Source organism: Pteropus medius, unplaced genomic scaffold (assembly GCF_902729225.1).
Source record: "Pteropus medius unplaced genomic scaffold, Ma_sr-lr_union100, whole genome shotgun sequence".
Taxonomy (NCBI): domain Eukaryota; kingdom Metazoa; phylum Chordata; class Mammalia; order Chiroptera; family Pteropodidae; genus Pteropus; species Pteropus medius.
Genome location: NW_024354503.1, coordinates 12,660,923 through 12,676,535, shown reverse-complemented (window position 1 = coordinate 12,676,535; position 15,613 = coordinate 12,660,923). Strand labels below are relative to the sequence as shown.

At 37.0% G+C, this 15,613-nt stretch overlaps 1 protein-coding gene across 3 annotated transcripts in view; it reads right to left on the bottom strand.

The window, feature by feature from the left end:
* The window catches only part of RCAN2 (regulator of calcineurin 2), a 233,160-nt gene that overhangs the window by 183,188 nt on the left and 34,359 nt on the right, over window positions 1-15,613 (bottom strand). For all 3 annotated transcript variants that reach the window (XM_039854587.1, XM_039854586.1, XM_039854585.1), the window contains exon 2: window positions 11,783-12,009. In XM_039854587.1, coding sequence (XP_039710521.1) covers window positions 11,783-12,007 — 225 coding nt within the window. In that variant the 5' untranslated portion in view covers window positions 12,008-12,009. The remainder of the gene's footprint in view (window positions 1-11,782; window positions 12,010-15,613) is intronic.

Genomic DNA, 15,613 nt, shown 5'->3' with positions numbered 1-15,613 from the left:
GAAATATATCTTTAAATGTTTAAACATGGAGTAAAATCACTGATTAAGCTATTCACAAACCAAATGGGCATTGAGTACAGACAATAAGAAGCCCTTGAAGAAGGAAGGCTTTTTACGTTGTTGATCTTGTTATTATTTACAACAATAAATATGTTTGATAAAGGGCGGAACAAATTCAACTGGGAGCTCCTGACAAAGGTGTCATGTTGACAATCCAAAAAGGCAGAATGTTTGGGAGGTAAAATTACAAAAAACGTGCCCTGAACCTGGAAATTAAGAAAGCACTCCATTCCAACAGTGGAGCGGTGACAAGATCTTTATTGAGGTGACTTTCTGTAGAGTCCAGACACAAGGGCTATTCTTAGAACAACCAAATAAGCATGGAGCTGCCTAAAAATAATGATGATTCAACACCTAGAGGCGTCAATGATGTAATGTTGTCAAAGGACACCCTCTCCTCACAGGCTGCAGTTTATAAAACAAGCAAGCTCACAGCTCACCTTCTGAGGAAAGCAAAAATTTCACAAACCGAAAGAGAAAATTAGGATATATGGGTCACAGAATGTTCCATCCATGTATCTCCTGTCACCATGCCTTGGTTTACTTGGGGAAGAAGAAGCCACTGCCAAAGTCAAAGGCAATTCTTTCCCTCTGCTGCCCTCACTGATCAGTTGTCCTTTCAAAACAGGCCCTGTGAGACAGGACAACAATGCTGATTACACAAGAAGTGGGCCTGAAAATGCCTGTCCTCAAGTCACCGCAGCCAGCACACTGCATGGCAAAGGGTGGGTCCACTTAGAGATTCTTGTACAGGTGCAAGGTACCACTCAAAACAAAGAATAAAAACATATCCCGGAGCCTTGTTTCTCCTCTCTCAGTTGTACCCAATCCCTCCGCTCCTATAATATGCTGCATACACCTCAGTCTCTTACTTTACGTAACGTGTACTATAATTATCAGACCCTAGGAAACATTGAGCTTCATGAAGTCTTGCATCGCATTCATCTTTGTACTCCCGGTGCCAAGAGTAATACTTGGGACACAGCAGATTTTCGACAATTGTTAAATAATTGATAGCTGGATTGATTGATTGATTGATTGATTAATGCAGTACTTCTCCCCCTTCCTAGCATATTTATGAGTCAGTGCCCTTCCCTGAGTATGTAGAGCATATATCTTAGGATATCTTAGGATATATTTTAAGTATATTTTAAGATATAATATCTTCTAGGAGTATGTTCATTAAAAAGATAATTCTTGATCAGAAAATAGTCTTTAAGTTCCAAAGGACTCTAGACCACTGTAGGAGATATTTGAGGACAGGAAGTTCCTCACATCACAGAGTCAATCTATTTGTTCTTATGACTTGCTCTGTTCAGCAAGGAACAAAGCTAGAGATAGGGGTTTGAGAGTCAGGGCTGGGCGCATTATAATAGGTATAATTAAAAAATTCTACATCTTATTTAATACACTAGGTCTTACACGTACAACTGAGTGTTTCTTTTTCAAAAAAAGGTGACCTTGTTGCAGCAATGCCTTGATCATGCATTTCTGGAATTGCCAAAAGTCAGTTCCCAACTTCCAAAAGAAAACCATTTCTATTATTTTGTAGCTCTTTCTCATTATGGCATTAGTATGCGTTACTTTTAATTAAAAACTATTTTAGGAGGATTGGTTACCCACCTGAATCACCATAGATGTCTCTGAGTGACCTGTTTGTTTTCACAACTTCAAATCCACTCTAAATATCAAGGCTTTGCACCCATCAAAACATTGCAAAGCATGTGCTATCAGCGATGCCAAAAGAGGAGTCCCTTTGAAAGAGACCCTACTTTACTTGATTAGATATGTGAATTCAGAGATGTTTGTTTAGAAGAAAGACAATCCACTGGAGTTGAGAGCCCAGTTGTCAACAGAAAGCAGGTCAAAGGCAAGACTAGAAACTAAATGTTCTCCTTTTCTCCTCCTGTTTCTAAAGGAGGATGGAGACATTGCTGTGATGTCCCCATCTTCTCAACTCCCACATTTAGAGGAGAACTATCTGTAGGAAACAGATTTAATGAAAGCTAGTTAGCAGTGCCAAATTTCTGACATCAAAGACTCATTTCTCTGAAAATTTCAAAAGAAGTTATTTGAAGAGCTTACCCTGTTTCCTTGTCTATACTCCTTGCAAAGCCTTGAACTTCATCTACACAGTGGTAAGTTTTAAGTGGACTTCTGGTCCAAGTTTTGCTGCTGGACAGAACACAATATTAAGGAGGAAAACAATCTATTTGAGAGAAAAGAAAAATCTCAAGTGTCATTCACTGAAACTATTCATGAAATAATTTGGCTCTCGGCCTTTAGGGTTCAAAATTAGACTGATTTATTATAAGGAGAAACTTAAATACACATATCCTCACCAATTAGTTTTAGAATAATGATCAGATTTAATAAACTTAAGGCACGATTATGCGATCAGGTGCTTTTCTAAAACCATGCAGCCCACAGATGCTGTGGAAGATGTGAATTGTGATTGCCAAGTTATACTTTTCCCTTAAAGATGTTTCAAAATGATTTTTCCTAACAATTTGAGTTATAGCAAAAAAAAAATCTATGTTTTTAAAAAATATATAACCTACTAATTTAAGTGATATTTTTCTATTCATAGTGGAATTTAAAACATCTGCAAGATATACCCTAGTGACTTCTGGCCAGACTCCTGATGTGTCGAAAGATGACTATTAAAGTCATAAAAATATGAAAAAGTTTGATTGGATAATTCCGATAATTTTCTTGTATTATACCTATATATAATTAATATAAAAGAAACACAATATCAAGACCAATAAGAATAAATAGACTGGTTATGACCGAGAATTAATTTTTAATTTGAGCTTTCTGAAAGCCAAAAAAAAAAAAAAAACAACCACATAAGTTACATAATTTTCCTAGTGTGAAAAATACTGGTTCACCAGAGTAAACAAAGTTTTCTTGGTCCTATGTTGTAAAAGAAATGTATTATATGAACCTTATATGGGGAACAGTGAATAACATGTATCCTACAACAAATGCAGAAACAGTTTTCATGTGGCGAAGGCTGAAATTAAACTTTCTTAAAGCCCAAGTTTATGATATAAAAACATAACTTCATTAGGATTCTACAACGAGCTGGCTAAATTAAGCCTCTCTTCCAACTTCCACAGCACGTGTGCCATCTAGGTCTACATGTTTTTAGAAGAGCTCCTTTCTTCTTTGAGCTAGAGACAAGTCACAGGCTTGGGTGGTGAGGAGGGGAATGAAGAATGAGGAAGGGAACCAGTGTGTACTAAGGTATAGTATTGTGCCACCTTCTCTACCCGTTTCACCTCATTTAATCACATAACAAACCTATAAAGAAGGTATGGCTAACCTCATTTTATGAAAGAAGGAACTGAGATTCAGAGACGTTAAGGTGACCAGGATCACACAGTTAGTTTGCAACTGAGGCAGGATTTAGACCCCATTGCTTCTGAATCCAAAGCCCTTTCACTGGGCTCTTCTGTCGCCTGGTAAGTGCCCATGTGACGTCTAGAGCTGTGTAAGACATTACAGGATACAGAAGAATGCTCTACTGCCCTCAAATTATTTATATTCATCCAGCTGAAATGTAAGACTAGACTATCACGAGGCAGTATACTCTATGTATATATAATAAACTAAATAATTTGAGTTAATAATAGCTACATTGGGAGGGGCGAGTGTAGGCTTTGAACAAAGTACAAGATGTGATATTTCACCATGTTTGATGGAAAATTTTCACCATGTTATGTATCTGATCACTGGAACTCTCCCTCCAAACACTGATAGAGATCAAATAGTATTTGTGTTTAAAATGATGGTTATGCTGTATCCTACAACATTCTCAGCAAAATATAACATTATCGAAATATTACCAGAAACTGACCAAACTTAAAAAGGTAAACTACACATGTTCTGTTTCTATATATCCATTCTGCTTAAAAAGGAGGAGTGTATGCATTAACACTGTCTGCATAAAATTATAAGTGAATAGCTAATCATGAAATATAGCAGCATGCTAATAACCCCACTCTCATAGAGTAAATATCACACAATGCTACTGAAATTGGCACTCAGCTCATCTATATCACACTGATCTCACCCACTGAGCTAAATGTCAGGCCTGCTGTGAAGGCTACCTGGTGGAGTTTGAAAGTTCACATCCAAACTCTCTGATTTTCTCTGATTATTTTTAAGTTGGTCAAGAATTTCAGGACTACCAAACTGAGACCAAAATAGAAGAAGCCAAGAAAGACAGGGTGAAGCCCATGCCATTTCAGCTGGTAAGAGCAAATCATCACCAGCAGCAGCAGCAGCAGCAGGCTTATTATTTTCTTGCTCCATCTCTGAAACCACTTCTGAAATAGGAAAGTTCTTAAGCAGTAGAACTCAATTGTCATCCTTGATTTATGGATCCTTTGAAATTTGAAATAATTGAAAATTATCTCATTACGACCAGGGCTCCTGTGATGGCTGTGTCTTTGGTAGACTTCTTCAGGGCTCCTGGCCCAGGAATAGAACAGAGGATAAAATCCAGACTGCCTTCCATCTATCGAGCCACCCACAACTGCTCAGGGCTTCATCCGCCCCTTCAGCCCAGAGGAAAGGGCATGGTTTTTTCAAATTCACCTAACTTTCTCCAAGTAGTATACCCTAAGACTGCTTCTGAAGTATGGCAGCATATTCTAAAAATTCACGGAGTCACTCTATAGGCTAGTAGTAACTCCGATGCAAACCATATAAAGTAGCTTCCGAGTACTTTCATTTTTCCAAAAAGCAAAAAGAGGTCCACGTTCCTCTTTAATATCATCTCAGACTAAGTGAAACACAGCAGTGGTTTTTTTCCCTGGGTGCCATTAAGAATACAAGCTCACCCACTCTTTGGCACAGAAACCAGCTCTACATGCTTTGGGCTTAATTCTTTCCACTGCCTCAATTATTTTCAGGTGGTTAAGTGCAGCATTTAGAGAGGCTTGTCAGGCTCTTGAGCCTCAGGAGTCACTTAGTTCTAGAGAGAAGCAAGACACCAAATATGCCTCTGGAACATTTTAGTCACTTCAAGAAAGGTTAAGGTTCCAGGAATGTCCTACAGCAGCTTTCAAATCTGCCCCATGCTGGGCCTCTCATCTGGCAGGTGTCCCCAAGTGATTAGCTGGTGACTAATTATGGTTCCCAGTCATTGTCCAGAGAAAAGAGAAAACAGGACTTACTTGCTGAGTACAATGATATACCCTGTTTTTTAATAAGATAGACGTTCTGTAAAACAACAAACATCTGTAAATGTCATTTCTAACTATGAAAATGGAATAACACAAAAGAAACAGTGAAACTTCTAAGTATTCCTTGAATATCTTGTGTGTAAATTTGACTGTTATCTGCTTTAATATTTAAAACGAATGCTTGGTTATCATTTCCCCACCCTCAGGTCACAAAAGTTCACTTCACTTATATTATTTTCAACCTATATTCAGCGACACTTAAACTGCAGTAAGTTATTATCTGCTTGCTCATCCTTTGCTGCATATCCTTAGCATGAATTTTTCAACCAGCCTTAAATCATCTCCATCACATTTCCTAAAGTTTTCCAAAGCACAGGGTTTCAGCTTTCCTTGCTGCCCTTTTTCTTTTCTTGCCTCTCCCTTTTCTTCTTTAACAGTAATTATGGAAGCAAATGTGCTTAAGATACTTCTAATTTTTTCCTCACTTGGCTTACTGAACAGGTCAGTCACCTCTGAAAAATTTAAACACCACGTGAATATAAATGGACATATAATAAGTTTACTCATATGAGTATTCTATCTTAACTACAAGAGTGGCTTGGGCTCAGTGCATTTATGTTTAGCTTGAGTCTTGCTATAGATCGCCTGAGTTCTCTTTGCCTTACGTTCTTTAACTTGAAAGTTCATGCTGATGGATAGCCAATTTTATTTCTAGATCTGTCTTCCACAGAATTGAGAGATGGCGAGGTACGAGAAATAATGAACTAGACTTAAAAGTCAAGAGGCCTCGCTCTACTCGTTGCTACATCTCTAATCAGCTGATCCTGGCAAATTCATCCTTCTGTGTCTTAATTTAATCACTATTAAAGCGGAAGTTCAATTCAGTCTTGATTAAGTACCTACTGTGTGTCAGTCCCCATGTAAGGTGCTGGAAACAAAAAAAGAGTAATACAAATTTTGTATGTCATTCCTTCAAAGATGTCAGAGTCTGGAGAGAAAAAAATGCAAATGAAGAGAAATAAAATGTTTTACAATGATGCTCCCTGGAGTGAAGAAAAACACGTGCCTGAAACAGTCAACTATCTCCCTGATTGCGTGGGTGTGTCTCTGGACCCAGACCATATCATTAGTCGGGAAGGAGGAGAGGGGGTGGGTAGCACAAGCAGTGACAGCAGGTCAAGGCCAGAAGCTTTAAACTGTAGACACTCAAAGAAGGGGACTCAGCAACTGTCAGAGTTTGGCTTGGGAAGGCGCACAGGTAGTATCCATACAAAGTGCTCAACCTGGCTCCAAAGTGTCCATTATTTCCAATAAATACAAGCATCTCATTACGGGAAAAATATATTTAATCACTCTATGCCATTGTCATTGCAGATTTCGGTGATGCATTCATTCTTCTTTTTGAACATGGGAGGCAGGTGGGTGCATTTTTATATATTTTACAGGTCCACGACCTGCTGTTTAAAACTCATGGAGCCTGATATGTTTGGGATTCAGAATTTGGGGATCTAGAAATGCAATGTGGTACATTTGTCTCATATCATGTAATGCCCCAGTAAGGCCTGGGGCAGCCCATGGCAGTTAAAGACAGAACTATTTCTTCAGAGAGGAAGGTGTATATTAATACTATAGAGAGTTTCCCATCGGTGAAGGTTAGATTTTGAATGAATAGGTCAAATAAGGTTTTGTCTCAAAACGAGTTATGAAGAAAGTCTCAGTTATCAGAGCTTTTCAGTTTTCAGTACTGCTGATAAGAGATTGTAGATCTGCAGTGGTAAAGCACAAAATGCAAGTTCATATTTCCCTACACACTAAAGTGGAGGCAAATCCTCTGTGAGGAATAATGTAAACATCGTAAGTCATCAGATATAACTTTGAAAATCCTTGAGGGTGCCCTCATGATGTTGCCAGGGTGAGACTAGATCAGTGCTTCTTCGACTGAGCTCTAGAAGAAGGAACTGGTTATATTTCATGGCCACGTTGAATGAAAAAAATACATCATTGAACATGAGAATCACTCCAGCCACTCTCAAAGTATTGGGATGATCCATTTATGAGAAGCACAAAGCCTAAGAGAGCGGCAGAGTTAGGTCTCTTATCTTATGCTCGTTCTGGTGGAATATGTTCTTTAATGGTTGGCAGAAACGCCCCCTTACTGGAAAAAAAAAAAAAAGCAAAACAAAACCTAACAAGAAAACAAGAAAATCTTGTGCATATTTGTGTGTATATGTATACGTGCATGTGTATGTATATGTCTGTGTATTAAGGCAATGAGTAATAGCTGAAAAGATATATTAAATGCCCTTTTGATTTAGCATCACTGCGAGCATTTATTATGTTCATTTGTTTGCTTATTTTGAATTATTTTCTCTTGTAGACTTTAAATTCAGTGAGTTTATGCTATCTGGTTCACATCGTATACCCAGAGCAAGGTACCATACCTGTTTTCAATAAATATTTATATATCAAGAAAAAGTATTGTGTAATGTTTACAAGCCCAGACTCTGTAGCTTGGCAGGCAGGGTTTGAATTCCTGCTCTGCTACTATTAGCTGTGAGACCATGGACAACCTTCTTGTGCTTCAGTGTCCTCATATGAAAAATAGGGATAATCGTACTTTTCGTATCAACATAAATGGACTAATCAATACTCTAACAACGAACTCCCAAAACCCAGTGGCTTAAATCAATAAAGATTTTTTGTTTTTTTTTCTTGTCACATTGCATGTTCATCATAGGTTGGTCAGGATTCTCTGTATAATCCTTGTCTTCATGCCCCAACTGTCTGAGCAGGCACTACCTGGCACAAAGCCAGTTGCCCTGGCAGTGTGGAAAGAACATTCTTCAGGGGCAAACATTGATAATTAAATGCTTGGCCTGAGAGTGACACAGGTCACTTCTGCTTACACGTTGTGCAGAATTAGCCAGAGGGGTCCAGGGAACACAGCCTTGCCATTGTGCCCAGGAGGTAGAGAGGCGGAAAGATACGACCTCATAGGGTTAGCATGGTGATTAAAAGACTTAATGTCCATAAAACATTTGGAAGAGCACCCCACACCTTGCTACATGCTATATAAGTGTTTGCTGCTGTAATTATTATCATTATTAATGAATTCATATTTTTGGAGGCCATTATAAAGTTACCTTTCAGGCTTCTTTTTTTTAATTGTATTTGGCTAATGTTTCACGGTGGTTGTTTCACTGTTTTTCTTTAGCTATCAATGAGTGCCAAAGTCCCATCGAGCAGACCCTTACATATCTTCAGCACAGACAGAGGTCAGCCCACAGGATGTCCCTCCAGCCTCACCTGTCTCAAGATGACCTTTGTGGCCCAGCTGGATACAGAAAGATAAATCCAGGGGAGCATGCCAAGAGGAAATGAACCCTAGTAACTTTTAGGTGTTGCGTGCTGTGAACATCCTAGCTCTTAAATATGTTTCACACAAAAATATTTATGCTTCGAGCTGGAGCATGCAAACAGCAATCTGCATTTATTGGTTTCAAATGCCAATTTTCTCCAGCTCTTGGTTCTCTTTGCATTATATAAACAAATCTCAACCATCTGGACCCCCAACAAGCCACACTAAAAGTATGTGCTCACGGCTTGCAAAAGCATCAAATCAAAATATGATCTCACAGAATTCTGCCTAATGGAAAAGAAGTGAACACCATGGCCCTCCCAAAGCAGAGATGAGCCTATCGGAGTATTTCATTTGATAAACAAGAACATATATAACCAGAAGATCATAATCTGTGATGTTACCTTTATTATGAGTAGTCTAATTCAGTACCTTCCAAACTAACTCAAAAAAGGAAAAGAGCTTAGAAACAGTGTCTCAGACAAGTGGGAAAATAGAGAAGAGATTGCTGCAGTACTCATTCATGATAGAATGCAAAACCTTTAATTCCTATCCTGCTAAGGAAGTTAAAATGTATGCTTTATAATATTGCGAAACAAGCTAAACTCTAGCCCATCAATATTAAGAAACAATAAATCGAAAGTAGAAAGTGGATTGTGCCAAAAAAGAAAGGACTCTGCCAGAACAAGTTAAATACGTTACCACTTAACCCACCTGGACCTCTGAAATGAATACTAAGCATCATTTCTGATGTCTTATCTCCCTGATATAATTCCAGGCTGCTGAAGGCGTCTTCTCAAAGCCAAATATTTTAGACAATCACCATGGCCAGCCCTGACCACAGGCAAGCACAAGTGCTAAAAAGGATTCTTGCTTTTTTTCCCCCTCTGCCTAAAAATATCTCCCCACCAATTTAGCACAGTCCCCAAAATGTCCACCCTATAAGAAAGATTACTATCATCAGCCTTCATGGCTCGGATTCATGAACTTTGAATGTTATAGTAAGAATATCCTGAGAGAATGGTGTATAAGACCATGAGTTTTATTAACACAGTAAAAAAATGGAAGCAAAGAGAATAGGAAGGCCTATAACTTGAAGAGAAACATGTGGCAGTGAAAAGGAGGAACCATTGAGACTCCCTAAACAATTTTTTTTTTCTAGAGTTTCAGTGATCATGCTTCCTGGCTACTGTCAACTCATCTGATGATCATGCTTTGTCACCCTCGAACCATGCATGTATAATTAAATCTAAACAGAACCTACGTCAAATTATTTGATATCCTAGAGACTCTCCACACATGGAGGCTACAAAATCACACCAAGGTGGAAGACTTTCTGTCTGATTTAGTAAATTTAATTATGTAGACATTGTCTAATTATAAAATTGACCTTCTTGGGCAAAAAACGTGATCTAAATAACTTGAACCTGGTTCCATTCAACTACATCCATCTTCTTGATTTCCTCTCAAAATTTTATCAAGATCAGTTAAAAACCAAATGCCACTTGACAAGATGTAATGCATCCAAATTAAATGAGAATATTATGTAATCCATTATTTAATCACAGATCAAAATATCAAAACAGATGTGGGCAAATTCCCATGAACCCTCCCAAGCCTCTGTCTTTTTTCATAAGCAATTCTGGTTCAGTTGATCAGCCATACTTGAGCAGCTTTCCTGAATGAGATTAGCTCTTTCCTAGGTCTTTTTGTTTTAATCTACCGGGAAATATTTAATCAGGAAAGAATCAAAATCCCCATTAAACCTCTAGAGAAAATCCTTCTGATTGTTGATATTTAGATAAGTAGATGATAAAATGAGAAAACATGGAAACTTATTTCATTGTTAATGTCAGGTAGATTTCAGGAGAAATTACTTGCTCTGTTTACATTATAATCTCTGTTATAACCTGATTATCATCCAAGTGCAAAAGTCTCAGTTCCTGTTAGACAGGCTTTGTGCTATTTGCTTACTTCAAAATAGCCAGTGACCACAGCACTGGAGGTTCTAATCACATATAAGTCCTTGGATTTCAAGCTATTTTTAGCCTATTTTTTTAATTGTTCAACTCCAAAACAATATTATTATAAAACTCTTTCTTTAAATGGCTTGAAATCATTCCTAATCCTCTGGGCTATCAGAATTGCTTACAAAACCAATAAAATCCAGAAAAAAATATTTCCAGTAATCATTTTCAAACAATGAAGTTTGGACTTTATCAATTGGCAAAAATAGCCCAAGCTTGTGAAACAGCAATCATAAATCCTACTCTAACATCTCACACAGAGCCACATATTTTAGTTTTTAGAAAAATGTTGGCCATGTTTTACAACATAGTATTATAATGAATATTCACAATTAGAAATCCATGTCCACAAGAGAAGGTTTGATCCATTTAGATATCCCACTTAAAAGGTCAGAGGAATCTGAAATGAAAGATCTCCAAATAGAATATTTACTCTGTTTCCAAGAATATTTACACTAAATCAAGTTTGTCTGTTAAAATGGGAGTTTCATTTGGAAAATGCTCATAAATAGACAACCTCATTGTCCAATCATTTCAAATCAAGGAATTAACCACTTTCAAATTCTTACAACACACACATAACAATTCCACCCACTGTAGCACCAATGGGCAAAGCAAGACTCAGAGGGCCAACCAACATACCTTTAAACTGCTGCAGTACTTGGATTACAGCTATTTTTAGAGTACTCATCAAACTGCAGGAGGGGTGGGGATGAAAGAGAGCGTGTGCTGTTTTGAGAAAGGCAAATTATGTTTTTGGCAAAACAGGGGAAAATAATTTCTCTCTCTCTCTCTCTCTCTCTCTCTCTCTCTCTGTCTCTTTCTCTCTCTCTCTGAGATCTGCTTCATAGCTCAAAGGATATCTCCTTGCAATCACTATTCCTCACACCACTTGTTTTGTTAGATAGACCTACGAGTCACGGATGACAAGATCTCATCTCATCTCAACACAGTCTCATCAACAACCTCCAAACTTGGCTGATAATAGAAAAGGTTTTTCTCTTCCTTCTCTCATACCAAGAATAAAGCTAGATAAACATTTTCAAAATATTCAAAACATCAACCGCAAATGAGCCATGGAAATATTTTGGGATAATGCCACAGTCTCCCATATTTCAGGAGCAGGAAAGTCTTATTACCTTGCTGTCTTCTCCTTCAAACACTGATTGGTGAACGTTGCATGCAAACAACGAGTTGGGGAGGTCGTTGAAGTCAGTGATTGCTTGAAAAGCTTCCTCCGCGAAACACCGAGTTACAGCCCAGTCTCTGTCTATGCTGCAGAGCAAGAAAAGTCCTCCATCTTCTGGGATGTACCCTTGCTGCCCAGGGCTCCTCATTCCAATGAAATAAGATTCTCCTCTCATTCCTGAGGATGCAAAGATGAACATGTGTTAGAGTAGCTCTCGGTCCCTTAAAACTTGGTGTTTAGCTCACAGTTCTACGGTGTCTGGAGCATAGCAGGGGAGTACGATTAGCAGAAGAAGCAGGGGCTATTAGATGGGGGAAGACTTGGCAAGTTCACATTATCCCCTTGATCTCTGAGACACAATTTCCCATGCAGCCCTGCTTCTGGGCAAGAATCTAGTCAGTGTTAATGTCAAAAATCTCCCACTTAACCAGGATAAGAGCTGGAGGCCGAGGGCTCTAGCCTAACTTCCCAGAATTGACTAGAATTGAGACCCAGGAAAGTTATATAAGTTATCTGAGCCTTTGCTTCCTTACAACAATCGAATGGACTCAAACAAAAATGCATGTGGGAAAGTGCTAAGTTACATGATGAATTACATAATACCACCACCACCACCACTGCTGCCACCACCACCATTACCAATGCCTATTCTTTATTGAGTTCCAGGAACTGCTCTAAATGAGTTACATCCATTAACTAAACTACTTAATTTCCACAATAGTCGATGAGATGGGTACCAATACTATTTCCATTTTACGCAAAGAAAAACTTAGGAACAAAGCAAGTAAGTAACTTTTAGAAGGTCAATGATAAAGTGGCAGGACTAGGATTCAAACTCAGGGAGTTTGGCACCAGAACTCATGCTCCTATACCACAGAAATGAAGCAGATCAAAATTAATACAAGTCTATACTAAGGAAGTACAATCTCCTTCATTTCCACCTGAATCCTGATTATGGTAACTCTAATAGATCACAGTTTATCCACAATGAGGACACACACACACACACACACACACACACACACACACATCTTTTGCATGGGATGATTAGTCTTAATAATTTGTGAATCTTGGATCTTGAAAATCAGTACTATTTGGCTGATTCATAATATATAGATTCCCTTCCTTCATCGTCCCCATTAGGAAACTTGCCAGTATTAATCTCATCTAGCTGTGTTGCATCATTCTATTATTTCCTCACCTCTTAGATTCAAAATTCTACCCAACTGCAACCAGTTGGAAAGGTTTTCCATTTTTTGATACTGGTACATAATTTAGTACATTTTGTCTGTCTCCCCCACATACTTCTTTTATATCTATTTTCATGCCTTTCATTATATTATGTTCAAACCTCAATTATTAGAAGCCCAGAAGGTCCAATACCTTGCCCAAGGGTATACAGGTAAGATTGACTGACAGTTATGACATGGCTACTGGACATCTGTAAGCTCCATTTTCCCCAATCCCAGCACTGCAAAACCTCAGAGCAAAGAACAGAAAGGTGGGTACCACGGAATGTCACTCAGCCCTCATGAAGTTTAAACACAAAGTCTGGATCCCCAGACAAATATAAGTTTCTGCTTACATCTCTCTTGAATTCGGAATGTCTCATGATGATAAGGTTATGTGTTTTATTTTTATTTTTCCTGGAAACAAAACCCAAATAGTATCCTGAGAAGTAGTATATGATGGTAATATAAATAACGCATTACATATAAAATCTTAGGCATGCCTGGGACAAAAGCCAAAAATTAAAGAATTTGAGATTATAACTCTAAAATCAGATTGTGGTAATTGTGGTAAACAAAAATCTTATTCTATGTAAAATATAAGAGAACCATTCCTATATCTAAAGTTCTTAAAACTCTAATTAATGCAACATTTTTTGTATTGGAATCAACAAAATATTTATTTTAAATAAAAATATGGTATATATTTTAAGCTTTGTTTTATTCTATAATTAATCCAAAATATATGAATATTTTTAATTTGAAGGAAAAACTTCAATGAAATACTAATACGAATTTATTTTCTTTTATTTCAATTATACAGTTGCTTTAGATATTTTAGTGTAACATGCATAATAGCCATCATTTATTATTAGAGTACCAATTATTTTAATAGTAGAAATAATTGCTAAGAGCATTAAAATGGTATTATTTGGATTAATGGATTATAGGAAAACCTTTTGATAATGAAGTCATAATCATCCAGTAGCATGAAATAGAGATATGAAGTGTCAATTCTGATCTTATTCTTAATCCTGTCCTTCTTATTTAAAAATGTTTAAATTAATCAAAAAAGATCCCAAATTGTTCTTAAATGGATCTGAGAATGTTTCAATTATTCTTTTTCCAAAAAGAATTAAAATCTATTGCTGAACTAATTAATTAAATAAACCAAATAATAAGCCTCACTCGGGACTCATTTTAATCTACTCAAATGGCCTTAACTTCTGTTCTAAACTGTAACAATAGGATTAGCTTCATGAGACTTTATTTTAAGCTCATTACTTTCAGAAGAGATTTAAAAGGTGAATGCATTTTTGGCAAATAACCTATTCTACTTTCTTTGCAGAAATATTTTAGAATTCAGAGCTTTGAACAAAGGATACCTGATTTCTCTTTCCAGTTTCATTACTGACTCACCTCATAATTTGGAAAAGTCAAATGATCATTATATGACTCAGTTTATCATTATAAAACTGGAACAAAAACATCTATTCTGCCTCCCACGGTAGAGTAGGAAGAGGCTGAGGAATGAACTAGGAATGAAAGAAGTGATCAAAATCAGTATTAACCACTACATAAAAGGACATGTAATAAGAAATACTATAAAAAGACATCATTACGATAATCTTGGAGCAAAACTATTATGCTTTCGTATTACCACTAACTTTTAGTAAACCCCAATATATAGAGAAAGAAAAGGAAACTCTGAAGATTAAAAGAACTCTCTAATAAAGAAATGTGAAGGTCCTGCAGCCGAAAATAGTTTATCTTTTTAACTTCAAAACTCTTAACAACTGTAAACATCTTTGAGGCAACAATTGCATAAGAAAATTTGCATGTGTTGTCCTTATTTCTAAATCTGAGGTTGGTTATCCAAGAGAGAACAGCTGTCTTCAGCTCGAGGCAACTCTCCGGGGAAAGCTTCCCAACCTCTCCCAGGGCCTATCCTTCCTTTGCACCTGAGTGTCCTGCCCCGCCTTCACTCATGGATCATCCTGCACTATAATGACTGCTTTACTGGTCTGTATTTCCAGTCAGATTGGTATTTTTTGAGGGCAGAAACAGCTGTCTTCATCAGTGTGATACATTATATTTCATCTTCAGCCTGGTACAGATAGGAAGCCTTTATAATGATGTTTGACTTAATGAATTATGAAAAAAGGAGTCACTTTCAGGAAATAACAGACCAGCAAGAGAGTTATAATGGACAATTTAAAATGTAAACACTAATAACATACCATTTATTTCAAATTTACATACTAATAATGAAAACTACCCATTCGTTTCAATTTAAGGTTTGATTTATATAATTTTATAAATCAAAGATTGCAATCATTACTCAAAGGATTCCTCTAGCTAAAATTAAAAAAAAAAATCTGCAGACTATAATTGAAATAATTATGTTTTTTGATTATATGAGTTCACTGAAGAAAAAGATGAAAAAAAAGAGAAAGTTATAAAAAAAAAAAAGAAAATAAAAGTAAACCATAATCCTCCTATACAGAGAAAATTGCTACTATTTGGGTATATTTATTACTAGTGCTTTTTTC